Source organism: Chlamydotis macqueenii, chromosome 1 (genome assembly GCF_036417535.1).
Source record: "Chlamydotis macqueenii isolate bChlMac1 chromosome 1, bChlMac1.mat, whole genome shotgun sequence".
NCBI lineage: Eukaryota > Metazoa > Chordata > Aves > Otidiformes > Otididae > Chlamydotis > Chlamydotis macqueenii.
The window spans coordinates 7,285,598-7,305,752 of record NC_141556.1 but is presented as its reverse complement, the minus strand read 5'-3'; the positions used below and the strand labels follow the sequence as shown (position 1 = coordinate 7,305,752).

The following is a 20,155-nucleotide window of genomic DNA, read 5'->3' as shown; positions in this document are numbered from 1 at the left end:
ATGCCATATCCACATATTTGTTGTGACTGACATAAGAAAGCATTTAAAAAAATAATGAAAAAGCCTTTTCCTCTTTGTTCTTAGTCAGAAATCCCATATTATCCATTTTAAGAGCAAGGTTGCGAACAGCAGCTGTTTTCTATGCTAATTACCAAGTTTACAGCAGACACAGGAGTGACCGGATTGCTTTGCTCCGAAGAGATGCTTCTTGACAAAATGTATGATGCCAAACACTGCTGATGCACATGGACTCTTCTGCTGTTGGTGAAGGGGACAAAAAGTCTTAAATGGATGAAAAACAACTCCACGCTGATGTGTATTTGTCAAACAAGCACATCAGCATGAGTTAACTATTGCACTCAGTGCCCGGTCCACCAAGGTCTGAATCCATTCCAGTTGCCCGCGGGGAACGGCTGCTTAGCTGAGGCTGTAAAGATATATAAGTGTGTGTCCAAAAAGGTCCCAGTTTAATCCCTGCTGCGTCAGTCAAGACAGGAGTTATCACAAAGGTATGAAGATATTTGAAGCAGGCTGTTATTCTATTTGGTGGGAACCAAACAGATTATATATAGAAATTTTGGACTAATCTCCAAAGGAGTCAGTGCTGGTGTGCTAAAACATACCTGGCACACTTCACTGCTATGCATGTCAGTCGGTTTTGATTCAGTATGGAGATAAAATACATACTGGATTATTTGCTAATGTTTCCTACTAATACCCCTTCTCAAAGTCACTGAGCAAACTTTCAAGAAAAAGAAATAAATTCTGCTATTTATATTTTTAAATGCCTTTAAAAAAGAGCATCCTGTCTCTAAGAAAGCTTGAATTCACCGATGTCTACTCTCCTGGAAAAAAAAAATAAAATAATGGGGAAATAAAGGAGGCAATAACATCTTTGTTTAATGCAATGCTCCATAATTTTAATTTGACAAAATATCTGGAAAAGCAAAAGCTAGTTGTCATATATCCTTAGGGAAATTATTTCATAGTCCACTTATTGATACAAATTGTCAATATGAAAACTAACCCACCGATTTCTGCACTTATAAAGGTTTAAGAACTGGGTAATATAGCCAGATGTGTCTGATAGCCAGACACATAGAAATACAGATGCGATAAAGGAAAATACTGGGCTTTACTTTGAAAACTTATTTGATTAAAAGGTTTAAACTCCTACAGTTGCAGAAGCACACCCTCCTAGTGCAGCCACTTTTAATTTGAAATAAAAACAAAATATTCTGTTTAAGCCAATGCTTTATCAATATAAGGTACAATTAAAAAATTAGAATTTCTAATTTAAAAAGAAGAGTTTAATTTGGAACAAAATTGTCAGCATCATTTCCTTGGTCAAACTGAGCACTAGGGCAGCCCACAGACTAAATGGGTGTCATGTATTTCTTTCTTTATCAAAAGACAAAGTCCGTACCTACAAATATTTTTTTAACTTTTTTTTTTCTTCGAAACTCCTACTGAGCACAAACAGTGTTTGTACGCAAAAGTGTTGTATGAGTAAGCATTAAAAGACTGAATCAATATGCATTACAGATGACAACTGCAGACTTAGTTGGCCAAATACAAATTAATTTTTGCAGCTGTCAATTCAGGATATAACGGACACATTTCAAACACAGAGGTTGCTGTTAGGTTTAACCTGGTGCAATTGGAAGTGGGATGGAGTCAAATATTTTCCCATTTTCTTATGGTCAGAGTCAGCCCCAATCTGCAACACTCTGGTTCAAGACACCTGGAATTATGACCTTAATGAGACACAAAATGTAATTGTGATTAACAGTCTATCAATGAAAACAGAAGTAGAATTTGCCAATGGAGTTGTTCTAAATTCACACTGGGGTCACACATCACAAAAACTTGCCCACCGATAACATTACTGGTTTAATTTCATACAATGGAGGCTGAATATACATCAACTTGTATTCATAAAGCATTTTTGCACGTAGCTAAGAGCAAAAAATGCTTTGGACAAGGAGTGCTCACGAAAGCTGTCAGTTCTGGAAAGATTTTTGTTTCTACCTTCCTGAACTGACATTTTTGGAATACTTAGTTCCCCTCCCTGTACATTCAGATCCACTTAGAAATGCATATTTGATGATTTCCACAGCAAGTGAGATTTAAGCTCAGATCAGCTGCGTACCTTGAGGATGCTTCCAGCTGGCCAGATGAATCCTACCTTGTTTTCCTTTACGCAGTGCTTCACAAATTATAACTTGTTTTCCTTTATACAGTGCTTCACAAATTATAATTTGTTTTCCTTTACGCAGTGCTTCACAAATTATAACTCTAATTCACCACTCAGATACACCACTATTTTATGAGTTAATGCCATGGATTTTAATTGCATGAAAATAAGGTAAAGGAATATCCACCGAGGTGCTTGGATTGTGCATGTAAATAATTTTCTCATCATCAAAATACGGTGATCTTGTGGTTAGAAACTAACTGGCTCCCAACAGTACATCACAACAACTTAATACAAAACAATGAATTCTTCTGGTTAATATTTCAAGATTAAGGTAGACAAGACAGGCAAAATGCAATATATCATTGATAATATTTTAACGAGGACATTTTCACTTTGCTAATGCCATCAGACCTTTAAACAGCATTTTTTACTTTTTCCAAATGAAGAAATTACTTTCATGGGAAAAAAAACTTAGGTTTGGACAAAATATTCCAGATTATCCATGAAGAATTTTGTGAGAAAAAAAAAACAGAATAGGAAGTATTTTGACTAACAAAGTCCTAACCTAGGACTACATCTTCAGCAGCTTTTAGGCATCAACACATCCCTGAAGATGTGGGTTGTGAGCATTTGTGAAAATGCTTTCCTTACTACTACTGCACCACCCCAAAACCCGCATCCTCCAAACACTACGTTGCAGTACTACTCCAAACAGAGCTGTTGCAATTTTTAACTCCCCATATCTGCTGTGGTTTGAGATAGTCTTGCAGCTGCACGTCCTCCCATGCAAAGCCTAACCCACTTTAGCTTCTGTGGGCTCCAAAATCCCAAAGTGAAGGCACATACTTGCAAATTAGGTAACTCTTAGCTTTAAACATGTGGGTGTAACAAAGACAGACCTTATGCATCCAGATATAAAGCTGAGTCATTTATCAAACTGTTAGACCTTATTAAAGAGTCTTTATGCATCTTGACAATTCTTTCCTTTTAGGTAACAGACAATGGTGCATATAAGCAGATACTTGTAGCACTGAAACACAATTGTAATCACCTTCTTGAGTAATAAATCCTGGAAAATAGGGTATATATTCTCATTCTTGGGCTAGGAGCTCTGAAAGGATCCCGGCTTTATTATTCCAGCTATGCGGAGGATGGGGTCCACCTAAAACACACATCTGGTGCAGAAGCAGACTCCAGCTAAGGCTGAAAAACCCATTCTTCTAATTTAAAAGCATCTTAGAGCAAGTATTTCAGAAAGCAGCTGTTTCTTCCATAATGCACGGAAGTATTTTCCAAGCCAGAGCTCTGAGCAACGACGCACTTTCATCCGCTCCGACCTGCACCCTCCTCCCAGCATGGATAGGCCATTTGTTGAGTCAGGGTAGGGTTGACTCAAGGGTTGACCTTGAAGAAGAACAGTTATGCAAGGGAGATTTGGTAAGCCATCGCCACCCAGAAGAGAGGACAGCTGCATTGTCACTCAGCAATTACAGTGAAATTACTTATCCCGCTACAACCGACTTGGAGGAGCACAACCATCTGCACACGCACAGCGCAAAGGCAGGCTGGACCACAGAAATGCCACGCACCATTGCTAAAGCTATTGCAGAGCACGCTGCATGTAAATAAAACTGTGTAAGACCAGAGAAAATACAAGGGATTTTGTTGTGTTTGCTATTTCGGAGGGGATTTTTCTCTCACATTTAATGTATTTTAGTGTTTTTGAGATGCCTTGATCTGCTTCCCTACATCTGCTTACATCTGATCTAGCATGAAATACAATCCAGGCAGGCCTGGCAAAGTCTTCCCCTGCAAAGTTTCCAGCATCTCAGTGATCAAAAACGGTGTCAGCTTTGTTTCAGGTTTCACTTTTTTTTTCACTAGCATGAATTCTTTGCAGTAAAATGCGTTGCTCAACAAGAAGTCAACTGCCAGTGCCAAGGCAGAGCTGTCCTGTGCCATACCCACATACACAGGGTCAGATTCACTTTTGCCTGAAACCCGAGAAGGACAATTCATCCAGTCTGCATCTCCTTGATCCAGGAGATGAGCTCATGGTCTAAAGCTGATGTCAGCCTCCAGGCATGCCCAACTGTCACCCTAGCCTGCAGCATTTTGTAGATCCTGGGTCCTTTCCACATCTAACCTGCTTCCCTAGCAGGGATATCTGCAGCAGTGCCCAGCAGCAAGGATGGCTCCAGGGTGGACACGGAGGTCCCACCAGGCAGCCAGGACAGCCCAGCAGATGCATAGGGCAATGATGAAGTCTACCCATGCGGGATGCCAACATATACATTGTTGGCGTGGCCCTACTCTTCCACCACTGACATCAACACCATTAACGGTACCACCTGGTATCACCCCCGAACTGATAGCCACATGCCCGGGCACCCCGAGCCATCCTCAGGGCCTCACAGAGGAGTCAGCTTTTGGGATGCCCTGGATTTGCAGTTGGCAGAGCTTTGAGCACAGCCATCCGGGGAGGGCAGAGTCAGCCTTCTGTCACCCCGGTGCAACTGCAACGGCATGAGCAAGCCAGGTTTTAACAAGTAAATCTACCTAAAAGCTTTCTCTGAAAGTGATTACTTAATATAACAACCAGCTGTCTCTTCAATTCTTGCTGAGGCAGCCTATCTTCTCACCATTATTCACAGAGGGGAAAAAAAATGGGAAAAAAAAAAAGCAGCAATCCTCTTTTATCTACAGAGTAAGCAAAGCTTCAGAGAAATAATGTTACCTGACAGACAGAGACACCAAGTGCTTTTTCAATTTTTTCCTTTCCTAACCATCCCATTCATTTCTTTACAGGAAAAGGAGTTCTTACTCCTGAGGGGTAAAGAGGTAATTAGTCATTAACCCCTTAAACTCCAATCCCACAGCTTTTTGTACACCAGTTACACAATCCAATTACCATCACTTTTATGCTAGCACTCATCAACGCAGGATCAGAGTGTCTCCAGTTCATCTGGCCTTGTACTCTAGTTGTGTGACCCCGCAAGAAAAATAATTACCATAGGAGAGCATTAGTGGGCACCAGCAGAGCCTCTGGACTGGGAAACTGGAGTATGGGACAATCCAGGCCTGCAAGGGCTGTATTTTTTGACCCAGAGACAGTCATGGCTTTAATAGATGAGCCCATCCCACAAAGTCACTCAGGAATGTTCATCTGAACTAATTAAATGCCCAAATTTATGTTAGGGCACGTTAAACTTCCGCATGGCCAATTTTATTCAGAATTAATGTAGCCTTTGATTCCGAGTTAAATTGCACAGAAGAGTTTAATAAGAAGTAACTAATGGGTTTCAAAACTGAATTTGGATTAATCTTCCCAGAGGCTACTGGGTTAGCCCTGGAGGAATGAGCCCTTCCAGAGCAAGAATTTGGGACAGACAGGTTTTAGGGGGAGTTTGTCAATGGGCTACCAAAAAAAGAGCAAAAAGGTACAATTTTTTAAATTACCCTTTTAGTCTTCATGTAAATCTTGAGAAGGGATGATTTTGCCACGTTTGTTGTCAAGTGCGTCCTCTTAAATGTCGGGAACAGCGCTACCTCATGGGATGGTACAAGGGGCCCCTTTGACCATCATCTGATTTATGGGAGAGCAGGAACACCCACACTTTCACCCACTTCAGGAAAATTTATCGTTGCTGGTTTTTGTTCAGTTTTGAGACGGGTACAGCCCTCACCTCCCCAACTTTGCAGGAGGATGCCTCCCTGCCTCTCACCCATCTCCTTATTACAGCAGCTCCCAGCTGTAGGTGCAGGCATATAAGGAGTAAGGCAGCCGCCGGGGCATGAATCACTGCCTCAGCACTTGGTCCCCCCTCGCCTTCCAAGGAAATGGGAATGGATGGAAAGCACTGGCAGAATTTTAGCTGACCTGTTAGAAACCATTCGATCATGCTGTTTAACAGGAAAAATGACTTCAGTTAGGCTGCAATTAGGCATGGCTCTGATTTGTAATAAGGAATTTAATGGTGCCTCTCCCAGAGGATCTAGGAGAGTAAAGAGAAGAGGGTGAGAGGAGAAAATACCTGAATAGTTTAGAACTTATTTTTAAAATCCCTGTTCAGCAGAAACTAGCTAAAGCATAATATGATTTGCTAACCGAACAGTTCTTGCTTAACAAGATGCTTGTTTGTGCACATTGCTGCTATTAAGTAATCAATACACCTGGGTGCAGGGCTACACGCAGTTTATTGTTCCTCCCCTTGCTTTGCCCTGACTCAGCACTGAATCTCTGTGATTGTGCAGGTATTACGCAGAAAACTAGAAAATTTCTTGTGATAAATACAGATGTAGCCAAGAAAATAAAAAAAAAAATCCAGCCTATTTTTCTCTCTCTGATTCTTACAAGGTTGTTTTTTTCTATTTAATTAAAACCTCAGACTGGTGCTTCTCTCCAGTCTAACTCTCCGCACCACCTACGGCCGTCAGGAACCCGCCTCACCGACGATTCATCTTTCAGCGTGTTCACACCTGCACAAACTGCCATAAGTGGAAGAAATTTCCTCTGTTCTACAGCAAACAATGGAAAGGATTGCAGTTCCCTTTCTGCTCTAAACCAGAAAGCAGTTGCTTTCAGAGCAGGTTATGAAACTCCCCACCTCTCAGGTCAGGAAAGGTTTGTGTCACACGAAGGTGACCATGAGCTGTCGTTCCCCATGGACACTCAGTTAACAGCGCTGCGAGAGTCCTGTCCTACAGATCCAGTTCTCTTCCTCAAACAGATTCTAAACCATAACAGGCTTTCCACCGCAAAATAAATAAATTTTAAAGCCTAAAAATGGCGCAGCCCAGTTTGTCACCCGATTTCGTGATGAGATGTAATGTTTTGCCCTGTGTTGAGCTACAGGCAGCCAGTGCACAATTAGAGGAAACAGCAATCCTTGTGCAACCAGTGCATCGTCCGGGCATTAATTAAAGACATTAAGAAAACTCCCTTCCCGATGTGGTACCAAACACAGGTGCCTGCCGGGGCTTTCACCCCACTCTGCAGCATCCCGTTAGGCCTGAGCTCAGCAAGATGAGCCCAAGCTACTCACCGATTTCACTGGAAAGAATAACTGTCTAAAATTAGGCACACGCTTGAACGCTTTGTCAGGCCCAGGCTCCTGGATTAACTGCAGACTTAGTCTCTGCCGGCACTGCACTCAACAGCGAGCTCCTTCCCACTCCATCCCCACCCATCCGAGTCTTCAGGGAATGTTGCCATGGATTTCCACGGGACACAAGAGTCCATATTGGAAGAACCCTGTTAAGGTTGCTAGGCGTAAATATTGACTTAACGGCTCTTCCGCCTTTTTTCTTTTTTAAGAACAGATTTGTTGGCCACGGCTGGAAAAATAAAATGATGGAGTATGCATGATTCACTCTGGCACTCACACAAACATGCAGATCAGTTGGCTGGCAGCTCGCTCCTCTGTTAGCAGAACATCGCGTCTAAAATGTGTCATTTTGTTTTGGCAGCAAGAACGCCCAAGCCTGCAGACAGAGAGATAAAATCTCCTACCTTCCATGTATTTCACATGGGGAGGGCTGACCTTCCCCAATACGGAACATTCGATTAAAACTGCCAACAGCTTTTCAGTTGAGACACACAGAAGGACCGACAGGACTCTCCAATCGTTTCACACTAAAAATTCAACCCAGAAACTTCCCTTCTTGGACCCAGTCTCCTGGCATGAGAGAGGACTGCAGAACAAACTGCAGGTAGAGCTTTTCATTCAAAGGATTTGGGCTGTTTCACACACAATAAATACTGAGACAGAAGATACTTCAGGTCACACAGGAGGTCAGTAGCAGAGGTGAGAGGGGGCCCAAGAGTTTTGGTCATTGGATTCATGCTTTCACCACCAGATACTACTTCCTATAGCACTCAACACAGAGATTTTAAATTCTGAATGTAAAAATACCCTTATTTAAAATATGACTTCAACATGCGACATCATCCAAACTCTTTTCCATATTGATTCTGGCAGATCTGGAAGATTTTGCAGGATGGACAGGGGGACAAACCTTGTCCAGGACAGCCTGAGGGTACAAAGCATATGTGATACTTGTGTGTATCGGTTCTGGACACAGCCAGCACAATCCCTGGCTGTCCCTAAAAACCAGCTCACTACACACAGGGGCACGAGCAGCTTATCTGAGAGCTGGCAGAGGCTGCAGGGATGATGTTCAGGATTCCCCAGCAGACCTCCATTTGACATGCAACCAGGGCAACTCAAGAAGAATTCAATTTCACAGCCATTGGCTGATGTCTGCCAGAAAGCAACTACCTCGTCAGGAGGAAGACAAAAATGTAATGATTGAATATAAGAGCAGAAAGTCCAGTGTCAGCCAAAAGATCCTTCTCTAAATGATCACAAGGCGTTTACTTGCATTTTGGCTGGGCAGGGTGTCCTCTGGGACTTTTATCCCGTTGGAGTTTAAGCACTCCCCAAAGGCATAATACAAAACCAGAAAGACAGACCAGGATCAACACATGTGTGTATTTATGGCTGCTTTGCATCCATCCTCTGTGGCTCTACGCCTTCCTCTCAGGGAACAGGGACCAGCTCCTCCTGCCAGGCATCCTCTGTGCACATCCCCTTCAGAAGCAGCAGTTTGGTGCACGGTGTGTAACGGCTGTGGCACCTCACAGCCATGCAGGGCAGCCCAGGGCTCTGATGTCCTACCCACTGGTTAGACAACACACAAAGCAGCCATCCCCACTCTGGTATGAAGCTACCAGAAACAAAAGCAAGGACACTGAGATACCTTTGGAGCTTAGCAACAGCTGCTCAGGACTCACTCCACCTCTATCAAATCCATTTTTACTGACAGCTTTGGAAAAGATAATTCGTTGAATAGAGAAACAGGTTGATGTTTTTCTCCCAGAAAGCCAACTGCATCCTGGGCTACATCAAAAGGAGTGTATCCAGCAGGTCGAGGGAGGTGATTCTGCTCCTCTACTCCACTCTTCTGAGACCCCACCTGCAGTACTGCATCCAGCTCTGGAGCCCCCAACATAAGAAGGGCACGGACGTGTTGGAGTGAGTTCAGAGGAAGCCACGAAGACAATAAGAGGGTTGGAGAACCTCTCCTATGAGGACAGGCTGAGAGAGTTGAGGCTGTTCAGCCTGAGGAAGAGAAGCCTCCAGGGAGACCTTATAGTAGCCTTCCAGTACCTCAGGGGGGCCTACAGGAAAGATGGGGACAAACTCTTCAGCAGGGCCTGTTGTGATAGGATAAGGGGTAATGGTTTTAAAACAGAGGGAGGTAGATTCAGATTGCACATAAGAAAATAAATTTTACTCTGAGGGTGGTGGAACACTGGCACAGGTTGCCCAGAGAGGTGGTGGATGCCTCATCCCTGGAAACATTCAAGGCCAGGTTGAACGGGGCTCTGAGCAACCTGATCTGGTTGGAGATGTCCCTGCTCCTTGCAGGGAGGTTGGATTGGATGGTCTTTAAAAGTCCCTTCCAACCTAAACCATTATATTATTCTATGATTCTATATCCCCTCTCCTCAAGTGTAGGCAGATCCAGTTTGTTATTTTCTAAGCGTTTCCTTGGTGGCACATAAATTCAATACTGTGTCTGCTACCAAAGATGTCTATTTTCAGAGTAAATACAATCACATGCAAAGTTTGTATTAGCAACAGCTAAGTTGAAGACATCAGAAAAAAAAAAAAAGGAAAAATCTCTCTTAAGGTCCTAACGTGCATAGCACAAGAGACTCAGTGGATCTAATCATAGGAAATTAAGGAATTTTCCACCCACACAGTCTCCTGCCCTTGCAGTTGGAGTAGCACAGCCCAGGTCCTGCCTCCCAGTTTCTCAGTAAATTGTCTGCAGAGAACAGAAATGTTTCACAATACAGAAGTAAGAAATAACCTCAATGATTTCTCTGCTCTACTAGCTTAGGGTCAAGGCTGATGCATGGCAATTCCCACTGCATGCTAATATTGTCGCCCTTACACCCGTACAGGAGTATCAGGGGACAAACCCATACAGACAAAGACTGTTTCAAGCTGACAGTTACTGGCCTGGTTATTGAGATGGCAATGGTTGAGCTTTATGCCAGGTTCTCAATAACACTACAAAGCAAGCCAACATGCTGCATTTATCACTGGGTTTACATTGCACTGACCTTATACGGGTCCAGCAATGGGAAGGCAACTGCAACAAATGCTTGGAGCTGTTTGGAGCCCCACTTATGTCTCTCCACTGAAAACAATCCCAAGGATCCCCTCTGTCTACCGAGATGAGTGAGTTTGCCCTTGAACCTGCTTCTCTGACTTAGGCTGCCTGAGCATTTAGTTCAGAAGTATCTAGTTAGTTTTAATTATTTTGGATCAGTTTTGCCACGTGGTGTCCAGATGATGAGCCATCAGCTTCTACATGACCAAGAGCTGAGGCAAGAAGTCCCACTAGGGACAGCAGTGCAGCAGAAATCAGAGTGCCCATGTCCAATGTACACTTCTACATAATTGCACTACCTTCAATCCAACGAGAAGAGAAGGTACTGTTAGAAGTTTAAAACAATGGACCAATCCTAAAGTAATCAATGTCTTTCCACTTCCTAGAAAAAAAAGTGACGCATGATGAGTTAAGATCCAAGTGTCTCAAGTCAGATGAGATGAATCCCACCTCCAGGTCATAAGATGAGGAACAGGTAAGGATCAAGTCTCTAATGGCTACATCGAATTCACAGCGGTCATGAGCTGACTTTTTCTTATCCATGTATTCCAGACACAATCAGGAAAAAATGCACACCACGGACAACCCTGATAAAATAGAAAAAATAGTGCCCTGGAAAGTCACTTCCAGAAGTGGCAGAGGTACCTCTGCATTGTACAGGCTACCACCATCTGCTACAACAATCCGTAGCCTGCCTAATTAGTTTTAAAGCAATTAGTGTATAGGCTGTTTTAAGCACTTGGAAATTATAACCCTGCTCTTGCTCTCCTCAAATCCAGTGACGCAACTACTGACATTATTAGTGGATAAGGTCCTTTTAAGGCATCATAGGTTTTACTCCAGCCTAACTCCGCTCCAGTCATCCGGCTGTATTTGTGCAACAGGAAACCGAAGCATTTCTCAAAACATCTTCTGCATCATTTAAACTCAAGTGATCTTGTCTGCCTGTGATGGACCGAACAACCTGTCAGCCACACTTGTCAATCACTGCTCCTGCTCCTTAAATGCAAGAGTCCAACCAAAGTGAAGAGGCAGAAATGGTCTGATACTTACTTTCTCAGGACTGCAATTTCATTCTCTATGCTGCTTTCCTTTCCCTTCAGTGCCTTCTTGGGAATGCACTTGACTGCAAAGAGTTTCCCACTCGCCCTCTCTTCAGCCAAAACAACTTCAGAGAATGCACCTCTGGAAGAAGAAAAGAAAAACGTCGATTGTAAGTGGTGCCTTTTCTTTGGCAGCTGTTAACTGAAACACAACCATTGAATCTAGTTCTTCTTGTGTCTTTTGATAGCTGCTTGTTAATCACAGCAACAGCATTATGAGCATCTTTCTTTGCCTTTACAAACATATGCAGACATTCACATTCACACAAAACATTAAAGGCTTACCAAATACAACAATTTTAATAAAGAATCATAGTCCAGCAGAGGTATGAGCAGAGCTCGAAAATCAGACAGGACCATTTCCACACAGAGGGGCATGGACTGTTGTCCGGCTGCTGATTTGATGGATGAGGTTTTCAGGTTTTCCCTGAAGTTTCAAGATGTTTAATTCTAACTCATAACAGCACAAAGTCTCTAGGACTAAATGACGCACCAGTGCCAAGAGTGCTCCCGGTTCCTCAATGACCACAAGAGGTCAGGGCCTCCGCTTTGGTCCTCCCTGGCAGCCCAGAGCATCTCCTCACCCTTGGCTCAACCCTGACTCAGACAGGGAAGCAGCGTCACAATTTCTCTGTGTACACAGAGTTATTCCACAACACAAACTGCCGCGTGTGTAATCACTAAAGCCAAAGAATCGGATTAAATCACAAGTCCAAACGTCGGCCTTAATAGCAGCCTCCCTACAGTCACCCCAGAGAGGATTACACAAATAAAGAAACTTCATCACATCAGCCAGTCACTAATTGCCAAGAGTGGGCAGTGCCTCTCCTTCATTAGGTTATTCCATAACAGTGTATTATTTCTTGCACTCTCATCACTTCCTCCAAAGCATCTGGACCTTACTGGGGAGAAGTCTGGAAAATGTTACTGTCGGTGCTATCTACACATTTTTTTCTATTCTCACTGGTTTCTGAGCATTTGAGCATCATTCAGATACTGCTGGTCTTGACGGACCTTTGCTCTGGCACACTGAGGTTGCTCATGTTCCAGTGCTTGTTGCTGATTTAGCAGCAAGGTACTGGGCAAGACAGGGCCTTGGCCTGATGAGGAACAGCAAATCTTCGCCCCTGTTCACCAAAACCTCCTCCATAAGCACTCACTTTGTCCAAGAGACATCAGAGGCAAGGACTTGTCTAACAAGATCACAACTGAAGAATCCACCAGCTGAAGGCCCACATTTTATTTATACAAAATAAAAAGAGGCAGGGCATTTTCCTTCATTTTTTTAACCCCCAACAGTAGATTATTCTGCTCTTCTGCATAGCTCTCGGTGAAAAGACCTCAGGAGCAGGCTGAGCAAACCCAGCCTCACTCCAGCCCACTCTTAAAACCTTAATGTTTGATCACAGCCTCATTTGGCTACCACCAAACTCTCTCCAACTTTCATTCCCCACAGCTGCTGCTTATCTAGATGTTTGCAGATAAACAGAAGCATTTATTTTCCTGGCTAGGCTCTTCCTTTTTAAGTCATGCACTTCAATGACACAACCAAGCGACTGTGACCTCACCAACGGTTCCCAAGTTGCGAAACGACCAAATGAATCATTAAGCCAGTGGGTAAGTGGATAAGCAAAAGGAAGAGGCTGCTGCTTTGGAAAGAAAGTGCTTATTTACCCAGAAACGCTTGTGTAGCCAGCAGCAAGAGGAAAAAGGCAATGAGAAGTTTAGGAAAGGATTAAAAGAAACTTTTGCAAACTGTTACGGCAGATGTTTGACAGCTTGTCTACATGTGGCAGTGACCCTTTGAATCAAGAACGTTCTGTCTCATTTTTGCCGAAAGGGACAGTGGTCCAGACTCTGACTGCTTTACACCACTCTAAGCACAGGAACGATTCACTATTTTCTACTTTGTGTATAATCTACCATGGCACATCAGAGCATCGTGGGCTGCAATTTAGAGTCTAAACAATTGGTCCCAATGGTTTGCGCAAGAAAGAGATCAAGCCACCCAAAGTGTTTTTAAAGACCTAGTCTCTGCTTTCCTGTTACCAACAGTCCAAGGGACTTGGTTCACCAAATGGGGTTTTCATCATGACCCTCCTGCTTGGGACAGCCAGACCAGAACGGCAATAAAATCCTTTTACTGGAAAGCCCTAAGACCTCCCAGTCCTTATCAGCTTCGGTTGCAGACCAGGGTGCTCAGAAGCTCACAGGACTGCTCCCAGCTGTATTTCACCAACCCCTTAAGCCCCATCTGCTTAAGCTTTCAACACTGCACTTCACTCCAGCTGTGTCTTCAACAAGCTTTCTGCTTTCAGTTAAATGCTGTTAAAAAAAAAAGTAGCCTATTCCTACTGCTCGTTTACAGATCACACAGCCCTCCCAATGTTTATGGTATTATAAAAACACAGAGAACTTCCATCCCGATCTGGATTTCACTGCCGTCCTCAGACAACAAAATAAAGGAAATCCCTTTATATCCATATAAAGCCAGCCTGTTTTATATATATATATATATCCAATAAAGCTAGTTTTGGGAAATGCCTCTATTTCAGCTGGCTTCACCGTTTTGCTGGATTTCTTTCTCCACTTACCAGGACAGCTATGGCGTTCAACGGTTGGAAATAGTCTCTGTGAATTTAAATGAAATTTTTTTCAGGAGCTCTGAGATACTCGTAAAACCGATTCCATATCTCCTTAACGACCTTTCTCATTAAAACATGAAATAAGCTGAACCTCAGCTAAAGCGCTCGCTCACATGTCAACCCTGGGCACTGACAGGGTGCTTTTTTACATCAAGTTTTATATGAGGCCATGGCATGAAATTGCTGGTGCTGGGAAAAGCCCTCAGGTAATATGGGGGGAAGTGCTGGGGCGGATCTGCTGGGAAGGCAGGAGGGAGACGTGAGGTGACCTGCGCTATCCTGTGTTCACAGAGCAAGGGGAGCGGGGAAAAGCAAAAAGGCGATGGACAAAAGAAAGATAAATTATGAAGTGCTGGAAGGAAAGAGAAGTGAGGGACGGATGCAGATAGGGATCAAAGAGTTAACCACAGCCTGGGAGGAATGAACCGTATAGGACAAGAAGAAAGTAGCAGGGAGCATCAGCAAGAAAAAGGCAGCCAAGACACTCCTGGAGTCTGCTAAAGTCGAGGGAGAGTCAGAAATAACAGTGTACATATGGGCAAGCAATTATCATCATTTCAAACACACTGTTGAATTCATCCACCCTTACCGATTCCGTCCAGCCCCTACTGAACCCCTCTTGACTCACACATGAACAGATAAATACCAGAGAGAAAGTCAGAAAGAGAAGGATTGCCTTGCTAACAGCAATATATCCTACAGCAAATTCTCTGCCTCCTCAAAAAAGTTCCCCAGAACTACTGACCTGGCAGGCTTGCCAAAGAAGATTTTTCCAACAAAGAATTAATGTGCCATTTAAAATCAAGACATTAATGAAGGAAGCAATTTATTTCTAAGAATTTATTACAATTATTTATTGAGGGTTAAAACTTAATTGTGCACAAAGTTCACAAGTTTGAGTTTGGAAATTGTTATATTTCACACCATCGAAGTGACAGGACATGGTTTCTGTTAAACGTCAACAAGGAGTGTTACACAATAAAAAGAAAAAAACAATACAGGAGATGTTGGACAACTGGAAAGCTACACATCTGCACCTCAGACAGGGCTCTGGATTAACACCCCACTTCTCCTAGGAGGTACCACATAGTCTCTATAACGACATGATGTTGCCAAGACCTGCCTGCAACCCATATGCCAGTATCTCCATGGTCACAGCACCGAGCTGGAAAAAGATTCAGAAATCCCTTGGTGAATCTTGTATTTTGGATTATAAGATTTTATCTGAAATTTTGTGCATGGAAAAACACAATTTCTGTGAAGTACACAGGTGAATTGGGGTATTTTTTATTCAGTGAAATAATGAGGAAGGTGTTTACTCTGTGAAAATATTTGGGGAGTTTTATTCTCCTTTTCCCTCAAAAATATGGCCTAAAAATTATTTTCATACTCTGATACAGATTAAAAAAAAATAGGGAGAAGACATCAATTGATTAAAAGTCATGATTTTAAAGGTGCTTGCAATGGTTGGGATGTCCCACTCCCTTCAGCTGGGAAATTGGTAATTGCAACCTTTCCAACATACCTTGGGACCCAACCTTCACCTCTCTGAAGAGGGGCTTCAAACCCCTTCAGGAGCTTTCCTTGTCCTGCTTGGAGATTATAGCAAACAAATAAAAAAGCAACACTGTTTTAAGGAAGTAGAACAGCAGCAGAAATGGGTAAATGAGAAAGTTCTGCAAAATTAAGCCACCTAGTTAGCTGCTGAAATACGTGTGTGGCAACTGAACCTATTTTTGAAAGTTTTGACCACGTTATCATCTACCCTAGAGGATCGACTATTTTCAAACTTCTTATTAAGGCACGGAATAATTTTATGATCTAGGTCATTTCAATATGAATTAGGAACAAGGTAAGAGAAAAAAAGAGAGATTAAATGACTTGACATGTCACATTGAGGTAATGGCGAATTCTAGAAGGTGGTTGAGACTTTCTGACTCCTCATCCCTTGCACACACCTGGACCATGCAACATCCTATGAGACGTCAATCTTTTATAGTTTTAATTTGTTTAAATTATTTCTCTTCTAGTAATTTTCTTAAACCTAGATTTAAAGATAAGGATTTCAAGATTATCATTGGAACACGAATGACATTCACACCCAAACAGACTGGATTTTCCATTAGAAAACAAGGGCTGCAAGGCTAGGCTGTCCTGCAGATGAAAGCAAAATAAAGATTAAATAACTTCTTTTTCCTTAATCTGTTCGAACTATAATTTAATATGTACACTTCATTTCTGAAATAGAACTCCATAGAACTCCATGTTGAGCAGTTTTCCACTGTATTAGCAGGTGCTCTGTCATACTAAATCAACAGATACAGTCAGGAAACAGATTTCGCATCTTTAGGCTGTGTATAGCTAATGATCTTAATTATGATACCGTTGGCTTTCTGTGCGTACTTTCACCCAGCCAAACCATGGAAAAAAATACTGAATACTCATCATTTGAAAAATATACTGTGTCCACAGGGAAGATCACACTGAGGCAAGAGACCGACTGAACCAAAGTGAGACCAATTAAATCAAAGAAGGTCATTTCCGTAGTGCGGCTTCAGCAGCCACGCACAAATTCTGTTCCTTGACTCCCCAGAGAAAGGCAACTTTGAGCTGCACCACAAGCAGAGGTAGGTATGCAAGAAAAAAGTCTTCTCTGGAATTTTCACAGCTTTTCCCATGGGCTTCAAGGAGTTAACTGTGGGACAAGCTTAGGCTCTGTGCAACCAGCACATACCAGGGAGATTCTGGAACTGCAGACTATTTTTCGACTAAGCCATTTTTCTGCACAAGTCATGTTCTTTTTTTAAAAATTAAATTTTCTACTCAGTCGTTTATGTACACACATCCTCATTCTCCCAAATTCCAGGCACATCTCAACATAAACTCAAACTAAGGCTGGAAATAAAGTTTTTCACTCCAATGTCATGTCCATGAATGTCCTGAGGTCTGTGTGAAAATGAATTTACAATGTCATTTTGAGTATCTTGGCGACGTCTGAATGTAATGTTAGCAAAATCAAAGTGTGGAGAGTGTTTTTACCCAACCAAGAGCAAAGGAGAAGGCTTTCAGGACTGTGTTACATGTGGTACAGAAGCCAAATATCCTTACACATTCCCAAGAGCTGAATACAAATTTACGGGGAAAGAAACACACTTCCTAATCTGGTTGCAGCCATCTATTCTTTAGAGGACAAATGCTTTTTCTAGCTATTTTCATTCATCAAACACACAGTCCCAAACCAGCAGTCCCTCCTATGGCAATGCTTCCTCTGCCTGCGCAAGAGCAGAACAACCAGGATCGCTGAATCAACACCGATATTTTTAGCCTCGCAATTCATTTAACCCACTAAGCCACTCAGGCACAACTGAAAATGCTGTTTTCTACCTTGGGCCCTGGTAAGTGTCTCCTCTAACATCACACACAACTCTGCCCTGGGCTGTGTATGATGCTGGTTCCCCTCCTCAGGGCTGATCCTGATCCCCACCCACAGTGACGTTCCCCATCCCCATGATGGGGGAATGGCTGGGGCTGGGGACTTGCTGATTCCCAGCACTGGGGCTGCTATTGCACGTTACAGATGATGAACAGAACTTCCAACTGTGCCAAAAATGCTGTTTCTATTGCCTGATGGATACGCAAACAATGATGGCAAGGGATTAAAATACTCCTTGCTGGGTGTTCGTGTAGCAAGGAGATCCTTTCTGGACCACTGACATGTCTCTCTGCCCTGAGTCGTTGCCCCATGCCGATACTCACAGAATCATAGAATTTTAAGCTGGAAGAGACCTCCAAGATCATCAAGTCCAACCATCAACATAATACCACCATGCCTACTAAACCATGTACTCTCAGCATTTTGTCCGAGCTAGTAGGTACGTTAAGACCACTGGAGTCTTCCAACGAGCAGCTGCTTTCCCACAGTGCGAGACGAGCCTGGGAATCACCATGCCCAGGGACAGGCAGCACATCCCCAGCTCCAGACTTCATCTCTCCAATCACCTTGCTGCTCCCCCTCTAACACAATTTTCTGGGGAGAGAAACCACATCAATACACAGATCTCTGCTGGGACTTACCACGACCATAAAAGTGACAGGATGATATCATACTCCAGGTAGAGGTTCTTCTTTCACCTCCTTATAAACCAGTTTGTTCTTCTCCCACCATTACAAGGCAACTCACAGCAACAGAATGAGCAGCACAAAGCTTTCATCTTGCATAGTTACCGACAGTGTTTGGATTTGTTTGGATTTAATTTCCATTTTTGGGGGGTACTATTATCTACAATTACAACAACAGCTTAGTGTTTTGACAGTTTTTGTCACCAGAGTCAGCTGCAAGAATTTTAATGCCAATTTGAGGCTTATTGTTTCTTCTCGTTTAGCTACTCAATATTTTAGACTCTCAGGGGAAAAAAAAAAACCCCACAACAACAACAACAACAAAAAAACCCTTAAAAATACTAAAAACCCCTGGAATTAAGATTGAAAATCCATGTCAGCTACTTAAAGGAACGCTATTTAGAGGAAAGAGACTTCTATGAAGCTAGAAAGCACTAATTCAGAGTTGCACATTATAAAGCATGAAATTATGACAATATAGTTAAGCTTATGTCCTTCACACTCCTTCCTGTTCCCCTGGACCACCTTCATGAGAACACAACCACCTCCTTAATGGGCAACAATCATTTTCACCCAAGAAAAAATTCCTGGAAACCTTTTAAACCGTCTGTAGCTGAAACTAGTTCTTTACTCCAAGATTAATTTCAAGTTCACAGTAGGGCATGGCACACACCACCATGTCACTGAGAAACTCCCTTCTCTTCTTTCAGACATGACTTTGTGAGGCATCAGCAGAGGCATTGTGCTGCTCCCTCGCGTCCTTAGCATTTCTCCCTGCCCAACACCACTACCAAGCCACCTGAGGGGCTGCTGCTTTCGGGGCCAGGAGGGAAACACCAAGTTTGAGATCTGGGCTGCAACACAGGCAGGAGAGCCCAGCGCCTCTGGGATGGCTTCCACCACTGCAGATGGGAAATCCTCCAGTACGTGGGGCACTCTAACTCATATACCAGCAGGGTGAAGGCACCGAAGCACTTGGCCAGGAAGACTTCCGGACAAAATAAATCCATTGCGTGCGAAGCAGAGCAAGGAATATGGGCTTCAGTGCCATGACACTTAGGTTCAAAGATTAATAAAGCACATAAAGCACAAAAATTAAGCCAAAAATAAAAGTTTCTGCAGTATCTCTTCCCTTTCTGAGATGAACTAATTTGTTTTAACTGCCTGCTGTATGCTAATTTAATAGGATGCTATGCAGTCTCTTCTGAGACAGTGATGCATGGATGCTAAAAAGGGAAACCGGCCCAGCACAGATCCCCAGTCATGTTTGTTTTTACAGTCCTCTTCTTTCCTGAACTGTTTGCTCCTTTCTGATTAATCCTGACCTCTGTTAGAAAGGGAAGTATTGTCTTTAGAGGCCTACTACGTTTACATTACATTCTCCATGGGAATCAAGAATCCAGAATTGAAAGTAAAACATACAACTTTCTGTATTGAATTCTTCCTTTCATTATACACTTCACAAACGAGCTGTTAAGCAGTTTACTTTCTCCACTGATGATCACTTTCTTTCCAAAACGAGTATTTAAGTACCTTTTTTCCACTTTCATCTTAGAAGACAAAAGGAGCTCATTGTCTCCCAGGGTTTATCTGATGGCAGCATGCTCACAAGGAAACAACCTTTCTTTCTCTAATAATGACCTCAAACCTTTCTTGAGGCATAAGTGATCTCCATATTTTTTTTTCAAAGCCTTTCTCTGTTCTGACACTGATATATGCAACACATCTGATTTCTGGAGATCTTATCTCTCTGAAAAATCTTATTTCTTCTTCTTCCTCCACACAGAAACTTAAGAAATTATCTGGTTCACCATGGCACTCTCCAAGAGGCTGGCTCAAGTAAGGAACAACTGGATGACACTGCATCTTTTAAAGCAAAGCAAAGATAGACACTCTAGTTT

At 42.8% G+C, this 20,155-nt stretch overlaps 1 protein-coding gene across 4 annotated transcripts in view; it reads right to left on the bottom strand.

Moving 5' to 3' along the window:
• Positions 1-20,155, bottom strand: part of CAMK1D (calcium/calmodulin dependent protein kinase ID) — a 230,798-nt gene that overhangs the window by 114,152 nt on the left and 96,491 nt on the right. For all 4 annotated transcript variants that reach the window (XM_086745158.1, XM_086745165.1, XM_086745149.1 and 1 more), the window contains one exon: positions 11,441-11,572. In XM_086745158.1, coding sequence (XP_086601284.1) covers positions 11,441-11,572 — 132 coding nt within the window. The remainder of the gene's footprint in view (positions 1-11,440; positions 11,573-20,155) is intronic.